Source organism: Arvicanthis niloticus, chromosome 18, assembly GCF_011762505.2.
Source record: "Arvicanthis niloticus isolate mArvNil1 chromosome 18, mArvNil1.pat.X, whole genome shotgun sequence".
In the NCBI taxonomy this organism is placed as follows: Eukaryota; Metazoa; Chordata; class Mammalia; order Rodentia; family Muridae; genus Arvicanthis; species Arvicanthis niloticus.
Window position 1 is genome coordinate 7607062 of NC_047675.1, and position 20330 is coordinate 7627391.

General features: G+C 43.0%; 1 protein-coding gene across 2 annotated transcripts in view; it reads left to right on the top strand.

Annotated features, from left to right (window-relative positions):
- The first annotated feature begins 10801 nt into the window (after window positions 1-10801).
- Window positions 10802-20330, top strand: part of Otud4 (OTU deubiquitinase 4) — a 43873-nt gene continuing 34344 nt past the window's right edge. For both annotated transcript variants that reach the window (XM_034522608.2, XM_034522609.2), the window contains exons 1-3: window positions 10802-10964; window positions 15195-15278; window positions 17783-17833. In XM_034522608.2, the coding sequence (XP_034378499.1) occupies window positions 10806-10964; window positions 15195-15278; window positions 17783-17833 (294 nt within the window). In that variant the 5' untranslated portion in view covers window positions 10802-10805. The remainder of the gene's footprint in view (window positions 10965-15194; window positions 15279-17782; window positions 17834-20330) is intronic.

Genomic DNA, 20330 nt, shown 5'->3' on the forward strand with positions numbered 1-20330 from the left:
AGGGTTTATTTGACTTTCATGTCCCAGTCCCAGTTAACCACCCCCCGCCCCCACGTGGGTGGAGGCTGGATGGGATCTTGTATGGGGCGGCCGGGGGAGGGTGCAGCAGTAAAAAGACTGCATACATGACTGGTCCATGGGGGAAGCTTTGTATTGTGTGTGAGAGAGGAAATATGGAGTAGCATCTGGAAGAGGCCAGAGCTGAGAGAAAAGAAAGCAGTCTGAACATGATTATGTCTGGGGAAGCCAGAGAGCAGGGAAGACATCAAGCAACAGAGCAGAGAGAAGGGGGCTGGGGAGAGCGGAGAGTAGTAAGTCCTGGAAGTAGAACAAATCAGGCAGATTAAAAGAAAGACACAGTGGGAGGAACTCCTTTTTGGGTGTTTGTATGGAAAACCTGTTTCCCAGATTCCTGAGAGATGCTGGCTTTTATCTCAGCACCTGAAATCCCCTAGTCCAGCCTGAGGTCAGTTTAGACATTGGAGAGCCTGAGACCTAACAGACGTCAGGGCAGAAACCTGGAGGCAGGGGCTGAAACATACGCGGAGGAGTACTATTACCACCATGCTCCTGGCCTGCTCAGTTTGCTTTCTTACACATTTGGAGATTACAGTCCAGGGCTGGCACCACCCACAAAGGGCTGGGCCCTCCCACATTACTCATTAATCAAAAATATGCCTCACAAGCCCATTTTATAGACATTTTTCTACTGAGGTTCCCTTTTCTCATCATATGTCTCTAGCCTTTCTCAAGTTAACAATTTAAGGCTAACCAATAGGGCTGGACACAGTAGTTTATATTTTTTAATCCTAGTATGGGGGAGGCAGAGGCAGGTAGAGTTCTGTGAGTTGCAGCCAGTCAGGGTTAAATAATTAGACCCTCTCAAAACAACAACAAAACCTAAGCAACACAGTCTGTTTCCTGTCCTGGGGCCAGAATCCTTCAAGAGCCCACCATGCTGTTTCCTGTTTGTCCATGGCTTTAATAATTCTGAAAAACTCCTTACTCACTAGTAAGCCATTTCAGTGTCCCTCTGAATCCCTCCAATCTAACAATTAGTTTATATATTCTTCCATATATTTCATTCAAAATTAAGTAGTATTTGGAGAATGCCTAAGTAAGAAAATGAGATTATAGATATTTACATTAGTATGAAAATAGAAGAATGAGATACATTCTCCCTCCCCCTTCCCTTCTCCCTCTGGCTGGCTCAAAGTATACTGTAGCTGTCTTCAGACACACATATGAGGGCATCAGATCTCATTACAGATGGTTGTGAGCCACCATGTGATTGCTGGGATTTGAACTCATGACCTCCTGAAGAGTGCTCTTAACCACTGAGCCATCTCACCAGCTCCCATGAGACATATTCTTGATGCCATTCTTAGCGAAGTACTCACTCTAACAGACAAAGACATCTGAAGATGAACGGTATTCTTTAAATGGTTGGTTGCTGCTTTGAATGAAAGCAGCTCCCATAATCCCATAAGCATTGGTACTATTGGGAGGTGTGGCCTTGTTGGAGAAAGTATGTCACTAGTGGGCTTTGACATTTCAAAAGTGAGATATGTGTCGACCCGGAGTTCTGCCATTAAACTACCTTGTGTGCTTGCATCAAGACGGTCTCTCGTGAGTCCTTGGGTGTTCGCAGTCCCGAGACTTGAGTGGGGGTGGGGGGTGTCTCCCTTTGGGGGTCTTTCAGTATCAGTGAGGTTTTTGTTTGTGTAACAAATACCCAAGAAATCAACTTAAAAAATTTGTTTTAGAACTTTATTTACTTTTATTATTTGAATGTTTGGGCTTGCATGTATATCTGTTCACCACATATATGTCTAATCTCTGAGGAGGTCACATGACGGTATCAGAGATTCCTTGGTACAGGAGTTACAGTGGCTGTGAGCCACTGTGTACATGCTGGGAATGAAAGTTGGGTCCTTTGCAAGAGGAGTTATTGCTCTTAACCATTGAGCCATCTCTGAAGCCCCTGGAGAGTCACCATGTAAAGAGAAGTGCTATTAGAGTTCACAGTGGAAGAAATGCTTCTATGTATTCATGCACACGGCAGCAGCATTAGAATTAGAGGTGTTTTAATCTAACCACATGGCTACTCTGGCTGGAACACAGACATACCCTTAGCAATGTTTGAATGGATGGTGCACCTGTGCATGGTGCATTATGGATGGGGCATATAGAGGTCAGAGGACAACTTTGTCAAGTTGATCCTCATCTTGTTGAGGCACAGTGCCTTATTTCTGCAGCTGCTATGTACTCTACTCTTAGCCTCCAAGTGATTCTCCTGTAGTAGTGCTTGGATTATAGCCCTGGTAATCTGGGATTATAAGAGTGTGCAACCTCATTTGGCGTGTGTGTGAGTCAGGTTGTCAGGATTGTGTGTCTAGCACCTTTAGCCACTCCTGCCCAGGCTCAATGTACATTTCTAATAGGATCCCATTACTTGGTTTTAAACAGGATCTCATATAACTTAATGTTATGTAGCTAAGGCGGGCTTCAACTCCTGGTCTTCCTGACTCCTCCTCTGTAATACCTGTATTATACGTATGTGCCATCAGGCCCATAGAAAACAAACAAAATGCTATGTGGCAATAAAACCAATTTTGTGTGTCTAAAGTGTGTCTGTGTGTCACTTGCATGCCTCATGTCAGAGGGAGCCAGAAGACTGTCACAGAGGCACACTGGGACAGGAAGCTCACTTAGTTTCTATCAAGAGTGGTGACTGAGTCTTCCTCATTGTTATGAGGTCTGGCCTCATAGCAAAGCAGAAATTGACTAAAAGAGTTAGTAACAAATGAAATGAAAAAAAAAAAAAAAAAAAAAAAGCCAGCCAGTTCCAGGACTGAGCCAGGCTACTGTGTGAGCAAAGCTTGCCAGGTTGAGGGTGAGTGGTGGAGAACAACCTTTAATATCAGCTTGGGAGGCAGAGGCAGGTGGATCTCTGAGTTCAAGGCCACCCTGGTCTACAGAGTGAGTTCCAGGACAGCCACAGCTACACAGAGAAACAACAAACAAACAAACAAACAAACAAACAAAGAGTAGGCTGTTCCATAAGAAGGTCCTCAAATAAAACCAGGAGACATCTAAATCAAGATATGCAAATCATAATACAGAAGCACAATAAGGCAAGAATGTTTGACTACAGTCTTAAAGACAGATAAGAGACAATGCTGACATAGATAAAATGCTGTGTGAAAACATATTTATCCATTAGCTCAGCATGGTTGGGCACATCTTTAATCCTAGCACTCAGAGGCTGAGGCAGGTAGATCTCTCTGAGTTCAAGACCATCCTGGTGTACATACAATTTCAGGACAGCAAAAGCTACATAATAGACTCTGTCTCATAAAAGACTAAAAATAAAATTCATTGATGAAAATGATTGATGACCTCCAAGAGGATACAAACAGGGGCTGGAGAGATGGCTTAGCAGTTAAGAGTGGACACTGCTTGTTGAGAGGACCAAACTTCAGGTCCTACCACTTGTGTGGGGCAGCTTACAACCAACTGCCTGTACCTCTAGCTCTAGGAGGATCCGAGGGTGACTTCTGGCCTCTGAGGGCACTGCACTTATTTGTAGAAACCCTAAGTAGATAAACTCACACATACATATACATATAATGTTTAAAAACGTAAAATATTTTTAAAAGAGGATGTAAATAAGAACCTCAAAAGACATGACCCGAGAATAACTTCTCCGAGACATTTTAGACAACATAGATGCCAAAAAATATAATAAATAGGATATAATGCAGTATTAGAATGCTCCTTCTAGTGCAAAAGCCAAGTTCAATCCCCAGAATTACAATATAAAATAAAAATCTCCTCGAAGTAAAACAACAAACAAAACCCCCAAAGAAATATTAAAAGCTAGAAGGAAAAAACAGTAGCTAACATATAAAATAAACACACCAAATAACACCAGATTTTTAGCTATGCTAAAACCAAGTAGGGATAGAATAATATATTTTGACCCCTGAAAGTAAATAACTTGCAAGATTTTTGTTCAGCAAAGCTAACTTTCAAAACCATTAGAGAAATAAGGACATTTCAAGACAAGCAAAGAGAAGACAGTTCTAGACTACCAAGCCTGCTCGGCAGAAGGCAAAGGAATACTTTACACAGAGGAGTCTCTGTCAGGATAGAGTAGAAAAATTCGAAATGACCAACAAAAAGAACTAGAAAGAAATCTTTAATGTCCAACACAGTAAACAAGACAACTCCTAAAAAACTGAAAAAGAACACCCCACATACAAATCAACAAAATTGCAGGAATTAGTAGATATTTCTTCTTATCTATGAATGTAAATATCCTCAACTCACCAATAAAGAGACCCACATTGAAAGGTTTGATTGAAAAAATAGATTCAACTGCCTGTTTTCTCCAAGTAAAATACCTAACTAGCAATGACAGCATAGACTAAGAGTCTAAGTAAGGAAAGCATCAGGAGAATGGAAACCAATCATGGCCTGGACATTTGGATAGGAGTGAGGTAGACTTCAAGCCAATTAGTCAGAAAAGATAAAGTCACGGGTTAACAAAGGGACAAGTCAAGATGACCAAGCAATTATTTATATAATCAAGAGACATATGTAAGATAGACTACTTTTATCTATAAATTACATTCTTCCTTTCTCTCTCTCTCTCTCTCTCTCTCTCACACACACACACACACACACACACACACACACACACACACACACGTTCCCTACTGGAGTCAGTTCCTGACTATACTGATTTGTTGTTTTTGACATAAGGTCTCATGTAGCCCAGGATGGTCTTGAACTTGCCACGTAGCTGTGGATGAACTGCTCCTCCTCCTTCCGCCTCTGAAATACTAGGTTTACATTCTACCAGGTCCAGCTAGTAAAAAATGATTTTAGTACAACACTCACACATTTAGAAAGGTTATTCAAATGAAAAAAATCAACAAAGAAACTTCAAAATGAAACTAAACCAGAGATGGTGGCAGAAAGATCACGGGTTCAAGGCCAGACTCAGCTTCATGAGACACTAAGGTAAACAAATTTAAAGCAAGAGGATATAGTTGACGTAAATAGGTTCATAACTACCAAGGTGCTTTAAGTTTAATTTTAAAAAGTCTCTCAACAGCACTTACTGTGGTACTAGGTGCCTTTAAATTCCAGCACTCAGGATTCAGAGGAAGTTAGGTTTCTGTGTGAGTTTAAGGCTAGTCCAGGTCCACATAGTGGCTCCAGGCATCTGGGGTGCATACTGAGAGAAGAGAGACCAAGACCAAGTCACCAAGTCTCTCTGCCTCTGCCTGCCTGCCTGTCTCTGTCTCTCTCTTGAGACAGGGTTTCTCTATTCAGCCCAGGCTGTCATGGAACTCACTCACTCTGTAGACCAGGCTGGACTCCAACTCAGAAATCCACCTGTCTCTGCTCTACCACTGCCAGGGCAAGAGTCCATGTCTAAAAAACCAAAACAAGCTTCCCATCAAAGAAAAGCTCCGAACCAGGTAAGGCTGAGCGCAGGAATTCTACTAAGGGGTTCAGAAGAAAGGAGGAAAAGACCTTAAAGAAGGAATGTGGAATTCATATGACAGGAAAGCAGAAGGGGTTTGGGGAGACCAAGCAGGGGTGCAGGGTGGCAGGTGGTGTGGGGGAGCATGAGGTATCAGAGAGGACAATAGGGGAGGGGGAGATGGATGCATGTGAAAATGGCAGAATGACACCCATCACACTGTGCTAACTTAAAAACTGGGGCAATCATGTTGAGACATTAATCCCTGTGAGGAAGTCACTATCTCAGTATTTGTACTGGTCCCCTGGCTCTTAAACCTTTCCACGCCTTCTTCTGCTTTTCTCTGAGTCTTAAGGGTTGTGTTGTAGATGTTATATAACTTGGGGCTAGACATTGCTGCATGCCAACTTGTTCTGTGTTGAGGTCTGCCCCTCCCAGCAGAACTGTAGCCATTTTGTTCCATGCCCTCCAGCTATTTCATATTGTTGCTGTAATATGCCCATTAGTCATTGACACAGAGAAATAACTTGACTCAGAGCAGGGTCATGCTGACCACATACCGTTAGGTTCTGTCTGAGGTTTGTTAAGATTAACAAAGCTTTATGTAGGACTCATCAAGTTAAAGGTCAATATGAACTGTTCTGTCTAAATGTCTGGAGTCAGAGCTGACCAGTGTTCAATACTTCTTGTGGTTTTTTTTTCCTTCATGAGCCTGCCTTGAGAACAGACTGGCACCACAGTTAGGTTCTCAATTCTTTTTGTAGTCCTGATCTGATCGGATTAGGATGTGCATTCAATAAACTATTCTTGCTTAGCTGAGACCGATGTTTGTATGGTTTGTGTGGCAACTCCTGAACCTCAACACACAGCATTTTGACCAGTTGTTGATTTCTTTTCTTTCTTTCTTTCTTTTCTTCCTTCCTTTTCTTTTTTCTTTTTCTTTTTTTCTGAGACAGGGTTTCTCTGTGTAGCTCTGGCTGTCCTGGAACTCACTCTGTAGACCAGGCTGGCCTCAAACTCAGAAATCTGCCTGCCTCTGCCTCCCAAGTGCTGGGATTAAAGGCGTGTGCCACCACTGCCCGGCCAGTTGTTGATTTCTATAGTACTCTCCACCTGCTGCAGAAAGAAGCTTCTGTGTTAGAAAACATCTTGTGGTGTTTCTGACGTTTGGACTCTCATTGCTTAGATTGTTCAGGTTAAGGATTACTCAGGTTCAAGCTCGACTTCAAGGATTTGCTTTCAACTTGGTTTATGTGTCTGATGGAGAATTACCCACAGAACATCTGTAAGCCAGCTGCAGAGCAGACAGCTTGCACTGATGAGGGATGGTGAGTGGCAGGCAGTGTGTGTTAGGGAGCAAGCCAAGGGAGCAAAATGCAAATCCACCAATCAGATCACCTAACCTCCGAAGAGAAGTCAGTTTGAACTGTTCTTTTGGGTACTTAGAATAACTTTCCCACAAGGTGAATGCCATTAGTGGAATGTGTGAAAATGTGGTCTGCGATCCCTGTGGGTTATCTTAAAGGCTGTTTAGCACACTATCTAATCTTAGGTTGGGAAAACTCTCCCATATTGGCATATAATGTACCATTAAAAAATCATAATTGGGCCATTCCTGGTGGTGCACACCTTTAATCCCAGCATTCGGGAGGCAGAGGGGCCGAGGGGCCGAGGGGCAGAGGGGCAGAGGCAGACCAATCACTGGGAATTCAAGGCCAGCCTGGTCTATGACATGAGTTCTAAGACAGCTAGGGCTGTCACACAGTGAAACCCTGTCTAGAAAAACAAATAAAGTTAAGAGCTGGAGCTAGAGGTGTAGTTGGTGGTAAAGTGCCTTGTCTAGAATCTGCAAGGCCAGGGACTGTGATGGTGGAGTAAGCCTTTGATTCTTTGTGGCACTTTAAAGGAAGAGGCAGAGGTGGATTTGTTCAAGGCAGCCTGGTCTACAAAGTAAGTTCCCAGCCAATACTAAATATTAAGACCCCTCTCCCCAAAATAAATAAATATCCATAATTCTACCATAATTAGCCCTAAAATTTATAAACAGAGATATTGATTTATATAAGGAAAAGGTCTGATGACACATTAGTATAAGATTAAATTTTAGTAATTTTTTTTTGTTTTGTTTTTGTTTTAAGGACTGGGTTTCTCTGTATAGCCCTGGCTGTCTCAGAACTTGCTCAGTAGACCAGGCTGGCCTGGAACTCAAAAAGATCTGACTGCCTCTGCCTCCCAAAGTGCTGGGATTAAAGATGTGCACCCTCACTGCCCAGGTAATTTTTAGTAATTTTATTAGGTTCTCAGAAGCATTGAACTTTTCAAATTTTATCTGATAAAAATGATTTGTAAGGTGTCTTAACTTTTACTGGCTGGAAATGGCTCTCTTAGAAATGAATATTTTTAATCAGTACTGGTTTGTTTTTTCAAAGACTTTTAGAGGTTAGTTAAGAAGTGAAGAGTCATAGGAAGTGAGTTTCTGTGTGTTTCCCCAGTTTGAAGATCCCAGATCCTCTCATGTTGCCTCAACACTAACTATATTTGGAAAGTTGGTATACAGAGGGTCTGTTCTGGATCAGGGCTCAGAATACCTACGGGATTTCCTTTTGAAGTCCAGGGGTCTGGTGGATTTTCTTTTAAGTGACAGGTATATCTCCTCTAACTTTAGAACTAGAAGCAGAGTGAGACCTTTTACACGGCTTCAGCAGGAGTGCAAAGGAACTGTCAGACCACATCCATTGTGAAAAAAGACCAGACATTTGTTATTCTACTGCTTCCCATGACAAATCAGTTAAACACAATCACAAGATTTAATGAATTCCGATAAAGACTTCTATTTTTAAGTAGTTAATAATGAATTAAAAAAATACATGGAAAACAGACCTTAATGCCAGGCTTTGTAGAATAGTTAAATCTAGTGGTCATGCCTATTAATATTTTGATTTTTCCATTAATAGTGAAAGACATTTAGTTTCCCTTAAGTATTTCAGAAAAACCTTGGGACTTTAGAAGATGATGTTATTTCATTAAAAAATGGAAGAACATTTGAGTAATGAAAATATGGCCGTCTTAAGATGGAAAATATACATGAAACACTATCACATACATTTTGTGCATATAGATTGAGCAAAGCTTTTTATCTGAAGGATGGGAAAATTAAAGCAATACAATCTTGCATATTTCAATCACAAAGAACAAATTTTGAAAGTTTTACAAAATATCAAGCTATGAGCAATGTAATCTTAACATATATACATATTCCTCACAAATACTTATGGGATATGGAGTTAGTCCCATAAGTTCTTATTGAAGGTATATCAAAATCAGTATCAGAAGGCACGGCCTTTCTGTGCATATTCAGTCTGTTAATTGATCATATAGTACCTGCTCATTTTAGGAATTGTATTAAAAGCATGAGAATTTAGATATTAGTAAATGAAACTCTAGGTCTATAAGGTTGAATTACAGTTTTGGACCTGGGGGAAGCACAGTTGGTAGAATGCTTGTTTAGTAAGCGTCAGGCCCTGAGTTTCATTCCCAGCACCACATGGAACAGGGAGGATGGGTGGAGGCAAGATGATCAGGAATTCCAGGTCATCCTTGGCTATATGGCAAGTTCAAAGCCCGTCTGGACTGTATGGAGTATCCCTCTTAAACTAAGTCAAACAAAAACAAAACCCTTGGATTTCTCAGTGTTTCCCCTCTACAAGTAAAAAATTTAAAATTGGGACAAGGATTTTTTTTTTTTAAATTTAGCTTGCGATATATTTTCTAAAAATAGCACAATTATAGGAACATTTAAATAATAGGTTACATTTTAAGTAACGTGTTGGAATCCTACCACCTGGCATGTCTTGGCCCCATTCCCAAGACTGCCTACACCTTTAAACCCAAGGTAATTTACCATTTTTTTTCAAGACCGAAGTTTTAATACACATACATGATAGGAGATGCTATTGTATGCTAGTAAAATAAAATTCTGGCGTCCCAAAAGGTTGTTAAGTACCGGATTCGCAAATCCAATTGGACTACCCATTTCTTGTCATGAAACTTTGGAGGGAGGGTAACGAGTATGAAGCCTCTACCTCAGCTCGGATTCCCCGTAGCGATGTCACCGAACTTAAAAAAAAAAAAAAAAAAGTAGTTTCTTCTAACAGGGACAGCTCTTTGTGTGGCAGGGCGCAGCTGCCGTGACAGAATGAACAGGCGAGCCTTTGGCAAAGCCAGATCTTGTCACAGAGTGTGAGCTGTCCCAATTTCAATCAACCGTCAGCCGCTTCATTGAGGGTCAAAATGGGTCGGCCTCAGGCTGGCGGTCCCAAGAGCCTCCGCGGATGAGCCCGGTTTTCCCCTCTTGACGTTTAGCCATCCCTAAGGAGACGCTAGGAGGGCAGGCCGGTGGTGGGGTGCAGACAGGTGCGTCCTTAGAACTACACAAAGGGCCGGCGGCAGCGCCACCGAGCCCCTAGCAACTGCACGCAAGCAGCGCTCGCGCGCTTTCCGCCGCTCGGCCGCGCTCAGGGCGGGAGGCTCGCCGGGAGGGCGGGGCGGCGCGCGCAGGTCGCCGGCCTAAGCGACAGACACCCTCGGGCCTGCTCGCGGACGCGGCCTGGGAAGCGCGAAGGCAGTTCTAGGTTCGGCGCCGCTAGCATTGTAGGGATTTGTAGTCCGTGAGCCTGTGGGGCGCCTCCCCTCCGGGTAGGCCGGCCCAGGCGTCCCCGCCCTCTGCACGAGGACTTCCTGCCTCCGCTTAAACTACAACTCCCGTCATCCGCCGCGCCGAGAGCTGAAAGCGAAAACAAATTCTAGGCTGCGAGGTTGCTGCCCTCCGCCGGGCGCCCCTTCCCGCTCCCCGCCCCTCAGGCGCCCTCCGGCGAGGTGGGGAAACGAGCGGCCGCGGCTTTCTCTCCGGGTTTCCTCGGTTCTCGGCGTGGGGCGCGCGCGGGAGACGCAGGCCTCGCTTAATCTCAGCCGGGCGCGCCGCCGGGGCTTTTCTCGCCTCACACCGGTCGGGACCCGGAAACTTGTGGGGGCGGCGACCCCCGGGCTGCCCGCGGGCGCGTGTCCCTCCGCGGAGGCGGCCGCGTGCGGATGGCCATGCACTAGGCTGGGCTCCCCTATGCTCCGGGAGAGCGCCGGCCACCGCCTCAGGCCGCTGCCGCCGCCGCCTCTTCCTGCCGCCGCTCGCCGTGTCCGCGTCGGAGCCGGAGCCCGAGCCGCAGCCTGCCCCAGGCCCGGGCGTCGAGCAGCCGGCGGCGCGGCCATGTGGGGCTAGTCCGCCCCGCGCACGCTGCAGCGGACCGGCAACATGGAGGCAGCGGTCGGCGCGCCCGACGGCGTGGACCAGGGCGGCGTGGGGGCGCCGGAGGATGCGACGCCCATGGACGCCTATCTGCGCAAACTGGGCTTGTATCGGAAATTGGTCGCCAAGGACGGGTCGTGCTTGTTCCGGGCTGTGGCCGAGCAGGTAAAGGACCCGGGCCCGAGCGGGGCGGGCGCGGGGCTGGGTGCGACGCGCCGCCCGCAGCTGCCTGGCCGCCCACGGCGGGGCTGCGCGTGGCTCGCTGTCGTCACAGCGGCCCATTGTAACGCCGGCACGGGACCGAGCGAGGACATCTCGGGCGGCCTGCTCGCAGCGTGACCGCCAGGGACCCAGAGACATGCTGTTCTGAGTTGTGTTCCGCATTCACCTGCGCTCGGTTTTGTTTTTTTGTTTTTTTGTTTTTAGCAGCCCAGCGTTCCCACTAGTTAACCGCATGTTTACTGGAGGAGGTGCGGCACCCAGTGTGGCTGCTTCACAGTTTTTTCCCTGTTGCTGGACTTTGGAATGCAGGGTAGTCGGTCTCACCGGTGTCACTCGAAACAGGAGGCCAACTTGGCTGTTGAAGGAACGCGGTCTTCCTGTATAGGGTCTTCTCAGTGACTTAATGAGTGGGTCCCACACTAGATTATGTTGGAATCAGGCAAGGTGTACTAAAGAATTGACTCTTCTCAGTCTAGGCACATGTCGGCTTTTGTTTTTTTCCTTACTGGTCAGATTTATTCCCAGTACAGAGCGAACATTTTATTAAAGAGAAGTCAGAACTCAGGAGTGGGAGGAGTTCCAGGGAAGAATACTCAAGATTTTTTTTTTTTCTTTTTTGGGAGCGAGCCCTTTTCCCCATGTTATGTAATCAGATGTAGGTGTGGGGTCACCAAAACCCATCCTATATTTGAAGACTACTAAAGTAGTTGGATTAAAAAAAGTTTCACGTTACAGCTCTGGTGTGTATTTCATACCATTTACAGTTTGCTTTCTTTTGGCTTAATCTGGAATTTTTATGGCTCCCCCCCCCCCCCCCCCCCCGTGCGCTAACTAGCTTTTAAGATTTCTGTTTTAGAATCACCAGGCTACGTATTTTTCAGAGTTATGTAAATATAGAACGCTTTGCATTTATGAGAGGTATGTCCACTGAAGCATTCTCTGTGATACTTCCCACTTGACATCTCTCCTTTTCCGAAATTTAGGAAGCTCCAATGTGGGTGCTGTGTTTCCAGCCCAGTCCTTACTGTTAGTAGGTAAACAGTCTGTTCCATTTGTGAGTTTTCCAGATGGAGAAGATTCTGTCTCCTTGGACTCCAGCACCTCTAGAAGCTGAAGAGGGGAAGTGAAGTCATCCCTGGGTGTCTGTTTATACTGCCTTAGTGTTGGCAAGTTTATGTAGGATGGAGGTAGAAGTTAATGTTTGGAGTTGTGTTATCCAGTCCCTATTTAAATTGAAACAGAAAGGTGTATATCTGCCCTTGAGACATGCCACAGATCCGTGGGGAATAGAACAGAAGCTCGTGGGGACTCAGTATCTGTACAGTGGCAAGAGCTAGTTGCACTAAGAACTCATTGATATGGGTAAGCTCCGTTTTTGCCTTGGAATCTGGGTTAGTTTTAAAGGAACTAAACTTTACAAATTTGGCAACTTTGAGTATATTGAACCTAGATCTAGGGGAAGCTTTATATTTCAGTAGACATGGACTAAAGTAATGGTGAGAAAGAATGTGCTGTCAACTTCCGCTGCCTTTTAAAAATCTGTAGAAAGGATTTGTTTTTAGTGGAATTTCTTTTTTGCTAAAAAATTCAATAAATATTTTTAAAAAATCAGGAAGTTAAATAACAGTCCTAAGAGAGGAGACTTCACTTGAGGCAGCCTTTCTCCTTCAGATTACCTGATTTACATATGCTTTTTTCTTTTCTTTTCTTGTCTTTTTTTTTTTTACACTTGTGGATTTGGGCCTGCAGGAAGCCTGACCTGAATCAGCTCCTAGCCTTGTAGCTAAAAATAGGGCACTCTTAGAGGACTTGCTAAAACAGTGTCTCAGCCTTTCCCTGTGTTTGTCACTACCTTGTCTTAAAGCCTCTACCTTTAGCCTATTTTCATGGATCAGCATACCAGACCGTTTGAATTTTGAGTGTCCAGGGACTTGAGAAGTAATTTACTATTTAAAGAGTTTTCATTTCAGTCTTGCTTTTCTTGCATTGTTTGGCTTAGTAAATTATCAAAATATTCTACACTTTATATACATTGATGAGAGTTTTGCATCTGGGCAGCAGTTTCAGGTTGATGCCATGTTCTAAAATCTTTGTTAAAAGGAGAAAAGAAAAAGAGATATTCCTGACATAGTTGCTGATGAGAAACAAGCTTTGCTGATTTCTGTCTGCCACCTGTTGTTAGGTGAATGGCTTTAACACTTTGTTGATGGTAGGCAAGCCCTATCAGATGACATTGTGGCTCACTCATATTAATACTTGATTCATAACTGTCTAATGTAGCTACTGGGAAAGATAGGTTGCCAAATGTAATTTGTTGAAATGGCAAACAGTTGGTGTTTGTAAGTCTACAAGATGCTTTGATATTTTGAAGTCATGCTTTATTTCAAGTGTGTGTGGGTGATGGTGTGGGGATATGGGTTTTAACCCTTAATTTGGGAGTGCTGGGAATACCTTCATTTTAAGATACCTATTCATAAATAGTATTTGAATATCTTTAAACATGGTGAAAGTATTGGAGATTAGCATTTGATATGAAATTTAGTTTGTTTCATTTCAGAGCTCAAATTTTGATAAAATTCCAGTGAAGGTTTGTTTTTCTGTCCGTGTTTTTGTTGAACTGATCATTTAGGGGAGGTTACAGATGAGAGGTCTGAACATACTTTTTGGTTGGTACTTTATGATTTTGTTTGCATGTATGTATGTATGTATGTATGTATATGTGTGTGTGTCTTTAAATATACCACTGCCTATATGTGGCAGTTTGTGGGCTCAAACTCAGCAAGGTCCTTTACCTGCTGAGCCATCTTGCTAGTCCTGGGTTTGGATGTAAGAACAAATGCACAACCTCCTAGAATGGTGTCACCCAGTTTAGCATGTCTGCTCATTAGGGTATTTTGAATTTTGTAATCTTGATAAAAAGTGACACATAATTATTCTAAAACCACAGTGGGCTTACATTTTCAAATAAGGCTGTTTTTGATGAAAATAACTTTTATTCCTTGTGATATTGGTGGTTGAACTAGGGTTTTGTATGTACTGGAATCCTCCTCCTCCACTTTCCTCTCCCCAGTCAGTGTTTCTCTATGTAGCCCTGGCTGTCCTGGAGCTCCTAGATCTGCGTGCCTCTGCCACCTGAGTGCTAGGATTAAAGGTGAGCCACCACCACATCCAGCCCCAGCGGGTTTTTGATTTTGAGACAGGCTTTCACTTAGTTGCTTGGACTGGCTTTGAGTTCACTTAGTAGACAGGTGGCCTTTGAACATGAAAATATCCCACCATAGGCTTCCTAGTAGCTGGACTGTAAGTCTGGCCCACCTGGTCTGGTTCCCATTCTCTTTTATAACAAGCATAGGAGGAGCCCCATCATTCTTAGCAAGGATTCTATTCTGCATTGTAAGGAGTAATGTGGTTGTAGAAGATTGGCAACAGAGGAAAGCCTCTCAGGAAAACAACATTGTCCTCAAAGGAGTGATTTTAATGATCTGTGGAGAAATGGTGACACATTCTCTATAGAATGACATTCTAGGGCTGGAAGGCAGAAGCAGGTGGATCTCCAAATTCAAGGCCACCAGGACAGTAAGGGCTACACAAAGAAAGGAACCCTGTCTTGAAAAACTAATAACAAAACAACAAAAAAAGAAAAAAGAAAATAAAGACATTAGGCTAATAGAGCTGTTTTTTATATATCTGAGTCACTGTCAGTGCTGTGAAAAGACATCAGGCAACTCTTACAAAAGCATTTAATTATTTAATTGGGGGCTTGCTTGCAGTTTCAGAGGTTTATTTAGTACATTATCATGGTGGGGAGCATGGTATGTAAGGAGGCACTGGAGGAGGAGCTGAATACATCATGATCTGGGGCTGGGGGAGCCATGCAATGCTGAGCTTGGCATGAGCTTTCGAAACCTCACATCCTAATGCTTTCAAATAGCTTTATTCCCTGGTCACCAAGCATTCAAATGTATGAGCCTGTGGGGGCCACTCTTGTTTAATCCACTGGTCTATCATGTCGTAGTGCTCAGAGGAAGGAGTTAAAATGAATAAAGATGAAAAGTTACAGAAGGGAATGGACAGGATTAACTTGGTTGTCACATATTTTGGATGTAGCATTAGTTTATAACTAAAGTTTGCCTTTGACAAAATGCTTAATAATGTGCTGCTTTTCTGTTCTAGGTATTGCACTCTCAGTCTCGACATGTGGAAGTTAGAATGGCCTGCATTCACTACCTTCGAGAAAACAGAGAGAAATTTGAAGCGGTAATTACTAACCTCAGATATGATGGTGTCTTACTTGGATTTACATTTTGACCATTGGAAATATTCTAATTGACATTTCACAGGCTAGACATTTTAAAGTAATTTTTTTTTCTGTGAGAGTTTCGTGAATGTGTATATTCCTATTATAATTTGATCATACCTATTTCCCTTGGACTTACCCCAACACATTCCCTGTCGATCTTGTCTTGTTTTTTCTTTCTTTTCTCTCTCCCCCCCCCCCCCCCGTAAAAAATAACCCATTGAGTAACTCCTCAGCTAGAGTGGTGTTCTTGTGAGTTCTTCCCCATCCATACTGGAATTTTGACTATTTCAATTGTGTGAGTAACCACTGTCTATGAGTGCAAAAAGTCTGTGTTGTGTCTAGAAGACAGCATTTCACAATGGTCCTCTCCATCCTTCAGATCACAATCTTTCTGTTCCCTGATCTTTGGGGGTGGGGAAGTTGATTGATGTAGATGTCTCATTTAGGGTAGATTGCTCATTCTCATCACTTTTACTAGTTATGTCTCTGTTGGTCTCTGGCAATGCAGAAGGAAGCTTCTCTGACCCAGGTGACAACACAGAGACACAGGTATAACATAAGTATTTATAAGGCGGTTTGCTACATGTCTATTTAGCAAAGGGAACAGCTGTAGGTAGGTTCCCCTAGTGCCTGTGACCCTTCTAGCCATTGTTGAGAAGGAATGAATTCCCTTTGTGGAGCAGGTTTCATCTAATCAGAAAGCAGTTGGTTTTTCCCAAGACAGTCATGCATTTATTGGACCAGTGGGTATATCTTGTCTGGCAAGTCAATGTTGTAGCAGCATTCTGGGATTCAGGGCTGGGTAAGACTAGTATTTTTTTTCCCCCAGCAGCCTACATAAATAATACCTTCTGGTATTATAAAAGCTAGCCAAAGAGAGAAAGTTTCTTGGTCAGTTCTAGCTTTATTTCTGCCTCTGTGCACCCCAATTTAGATTTGTGGTATAGTCAAAAGCAGGGTCCTGCCTCCTAGTTGTGGTGGCAGTGAAGAACAGTGGCAGTGGCCTGCAATTTTTTTGGTCCCTCTGATTCCTCCCTGACACTTAAAGTATGTGTTAGAATTTAAGAGAGTTTTAAAATTTGATAGTATACAATTTGTAGAAGAATTCTTGATCTGAAAACATGCTGTAGGTGTTGAAAAGACTTCTGTAGATTGAAGAGGGCAGATGATTTTACAGTTTAAATGTATCACTTTTGCTAAGTTTACACTGCAAAATTAATTAAAATTGGACTTAGTGGTCAGATGGGAACACTTTTTAGCACTTGCCTTAGTTAATTTTCTACTGCTTTGACAAAGCACAATAACCTAGGCAATTTATTAAAGAAATATAAAAATTTGGGACTCACAGTTGTGTAGGGTAGGAGAATTCATTGACCATCATGGTTGGGAACAGGCAGATAGGCATAGCACTTAAGCAGTAGTGAGAGCTTATGTCTGAGGCAGGAGACAGAGCCCATTCCCAGTGACACTCCTCCAACAAGGCCACATACCCTATTCAAACAGTTCTAATTGGAGACTAAATATTCAAATATATGAGCCTGGGGGAGGGCCATCATTCAAAGCACCACAGCACTTTTACAGATTTGTCAGTTGTTATAATGAAAGAAAAAAAAAAAAAAAAAAAAAGAAAAGAAAAGAAAGAAAAAGTTGGGTATAGACTGAGTAAAGTTATTTTATGATAGAGACAATAAAACTCTTGATTGAAATTATTTGATTTCTGGTTTATTTGCCTGGACCTTTACCCAGATTAATCTGAAAGTGTTGCTTTGGTATTCCTCAGTTCACAATGGCATCTGCAGTGCCTGCAATTTTCTTTCCTCTCTTGTTTGAAAGTCCTGTTTTATTTTCTTCCCAGGCTTTCTAAGAACTCGCCCATACTTACTATCTTCTCATTTAGCTTTCTACCAGGTTGCCCTGCTTCAGTTGGCTAAGATGCGCAGGTCTTCCCCACAGTGGTCTTCCTTCTCATGCGACATTGGCACTCTCTGTAGTGGCTGCTCCATTATGCCCATCCCAGTTCTGGCTAGCTCTCATCTTGAGTCATCTTCTTCCTGGAAACCTTTTCCAGCAACATTTCCTTTAAATCCTTTTGCATATTTATTGCCATTACTTAAGTATTTATACAGATACTCATGAATAGCTTTTAGCATTACTGATAAAGTTTAGGTGTATGTAAGAACCCAGTGACTCAAAGTGAACTTTAACAGTAAACCTGCTGTTGTTTGGCATATTTCTTAGACAGTATTCCTATTAGAATTTAAAAATCAATATATGTGTCTATAACGTGTTCAGGTACCTTAGCCAGAAGAGGGCATCAGATCCCCTGGAGCTGAGTTACAGGTGGCTGTACACTGCCTGCTGTGGGTGCTGGGGAGTAAAACAGGTCTTCTACAAAAGCAAGAAGTGATTTTATTTGTTCAGCCGCTTTTCCAGGCCCCTAATAGAATTTTTTTTCTTACAGTTTATAGAGGGATCATTTGAAGAATATTTAAAACGTTTGGAAAACCCACAGGTATGTGTAATTGTATTTCTGCATGTGTGTATTCAAACAGGTGCTAAAATTCTTTGACAGAAAATCAGTAGTGTGATGTGTGACACTTGAAGTGACTGTACCCTTTGTGTAGTGTTTAATTGGAAGATAATTGGGTGCCTTGAGGCAGAGATAGGTGGATCTCTGTGAGTTTGAAGCCAGCCTGGTCTACACAGAGAAATCCTGGCTCAAAACGAAACAATAACATAATAAAAAAGAAAGTTGATTGGAGCTCTTAGAAGTTGTCTTGCTGTGAGGAGAGAGCCCGTCTTCTGTGTTTGTCATGGCATATGAATGTAGCATACAAGAGCTGTAATTCCATGCATAGATGGTTTTGGAATGATCTGCTAGGGTATGTGTGCAGTTTGGACAAGATTTCTTGAGGGAAATGAGAGCAGAGCTTCTGTGGGGTGCCATTTCTTGTGATCAGCTGGTGAAGGGAACAGAGACTTGGAAAAGAAGGGTGACAGTTGTGTCAGCTTCTACAGTTGAGTGTCAGTCATGCTGAAGAGAGAGCCAGCAACCTCTCTTCCTCCCTTCCTCCCTGCTTGAAGGTTCCCACTAAACTGGGTTTAATCCCAGCACTTGGGCAGAGGCAGGTGAATTTCTGAGTTGTAGGCCAGCCTGGATTTACAGAACACGTTCCAGGACAGCCAGGGCTACACAGAGAGACTTGTCCTGAACACCATCTCCCCCCCCTGCCCCCGTCCCCCCAAAAAAGTCTTTCACTGAAACTCCCTGTCATAGAATGTAGACTAAGGATGGACACACACACACACACATATCTTAGTAGCAGTGTTTTCTTAGCATGTTGTATTTCAGTCCCCATAAGCCTCAAATGTCATGGGATATGCATTAAAGGTTCTCTAGGGAGAAAGACCTGAGGGGGAATGAATGCATATTATCAAAGGCATTTATTGGGTGCCATTCATGGTTTGAGCCCAGTAGTCCAGCAGTGGCTGTCTGAATGCTGGAGAGCCTAAGAACCTGAGCTGTGGCTATGTCCACAGTGCTGGATCCCTCAGCAGTCCCACTTTGGTGCTAAAGGCTTAGGAGTTGGGGAGTGGTTACTCTACTCTTCATTTCACATCAGACAACAGAAGAAACTTGGTTCTAATATCAGTGAAAGGTGGCACAGGGTAAATGGAACAGTATCTGGGAAATGTGGGCATGCAGTAGCACTGATTTTTGTTTCCCTTAAGAGGGTTTTTTTTTTTTTTTTAAATCTCAGGCCTGCTTTGGGAAAGCCTTGCTTTGTTCTTCCTGCCCACTTGAGTCTTCCCTGCCTTAGTTAATCCTTCCAGGAAATAACCTTATGGACCCACCCAGAATTATGTCTTATGACTCCAGATCCAGTCAAGTTGACTACTAAGATAACCACCCTAGAATGCTTTTAGAAATTCCCATCCTCCCCTCTGTAGTTACAAGTAACACTGGCAGGGGCTGGAGAGATGGCTCAGCAGTTAAAAGCATTTGTTGCTTTTGCAGAGGATCTGGATTTGGTTCCTAACACTCACATGGTGGTTCCAGTTCAGGGGATTTGACATCTTCTGATCTCTGTGGGTACCAGGCACATGTGTGGTACATATGCATACATGTAAGCAAATACACACATAAAATACAAATAAGTCTAAAAAAAGTAATATTGGCAAAGGAAAAAGCTATGAAGAGTGAGGTAACAGTAAAGAGAATAATATAAGAAGAAGAGTGCATCCATGATTGGTGTATCTGTTTGATGGATCAGTAACATCGGTTCCAGTGCTTGACACTGGAGAGATGTAGTCAGCATTTCTCTGTAATAGGCAAGAAGTCAGACATAAATTAGGAAAGTGCATGTGTTAGAAATACAGATGGGAAAGGTTAATTGAGGTGCATTTACAGCTCAGTAGACAAGGCTCTGAGAGTGAGTACATATTTGAAGTCTGAATAGGTCTAAATTAGCAGTGCTTTAGATGAAGGGCATTCTAAGCAGTAAAAACTGAGTAAGATGGATTGAGAGAATAGTCCCTGTGTGGAGTATGATGCATGTGCAGATAAGGAGTAGTAGAAAAAGATGGTGGCACACACCTTTAATCCAGCATTCTGCTGGCAGAGGCAGGCAGTCTTTGAGTTCAACATCATTCTGGTCTACTGAGAGAGTTCCATGACAACAGAGGACTACATGGGGAAACCCTGTCTTAAACAAACAAACAAACAAACAAACAATGTTTTTTGTGAACTTAGGATGTCTTTGAACTCATTGGTTCTCCTTTTTCCCCCATTTTCAGAGTTATAGATGTGTTATTAGCATGCCTGGCTGAAAAAGAACTTGATGAAACCAGAGACATCTTTCTTATTTTTAAAAATAGCTAAAACATTTTTATTTAACGCATAACAACTTTTTTATTTAATGCATAACAATTTTTATTTAATGCATAACAATTATATACAAGGTGTAATAATTAGATTTAGGCTGTTGGCGTGGATCTGTCACTTCAGT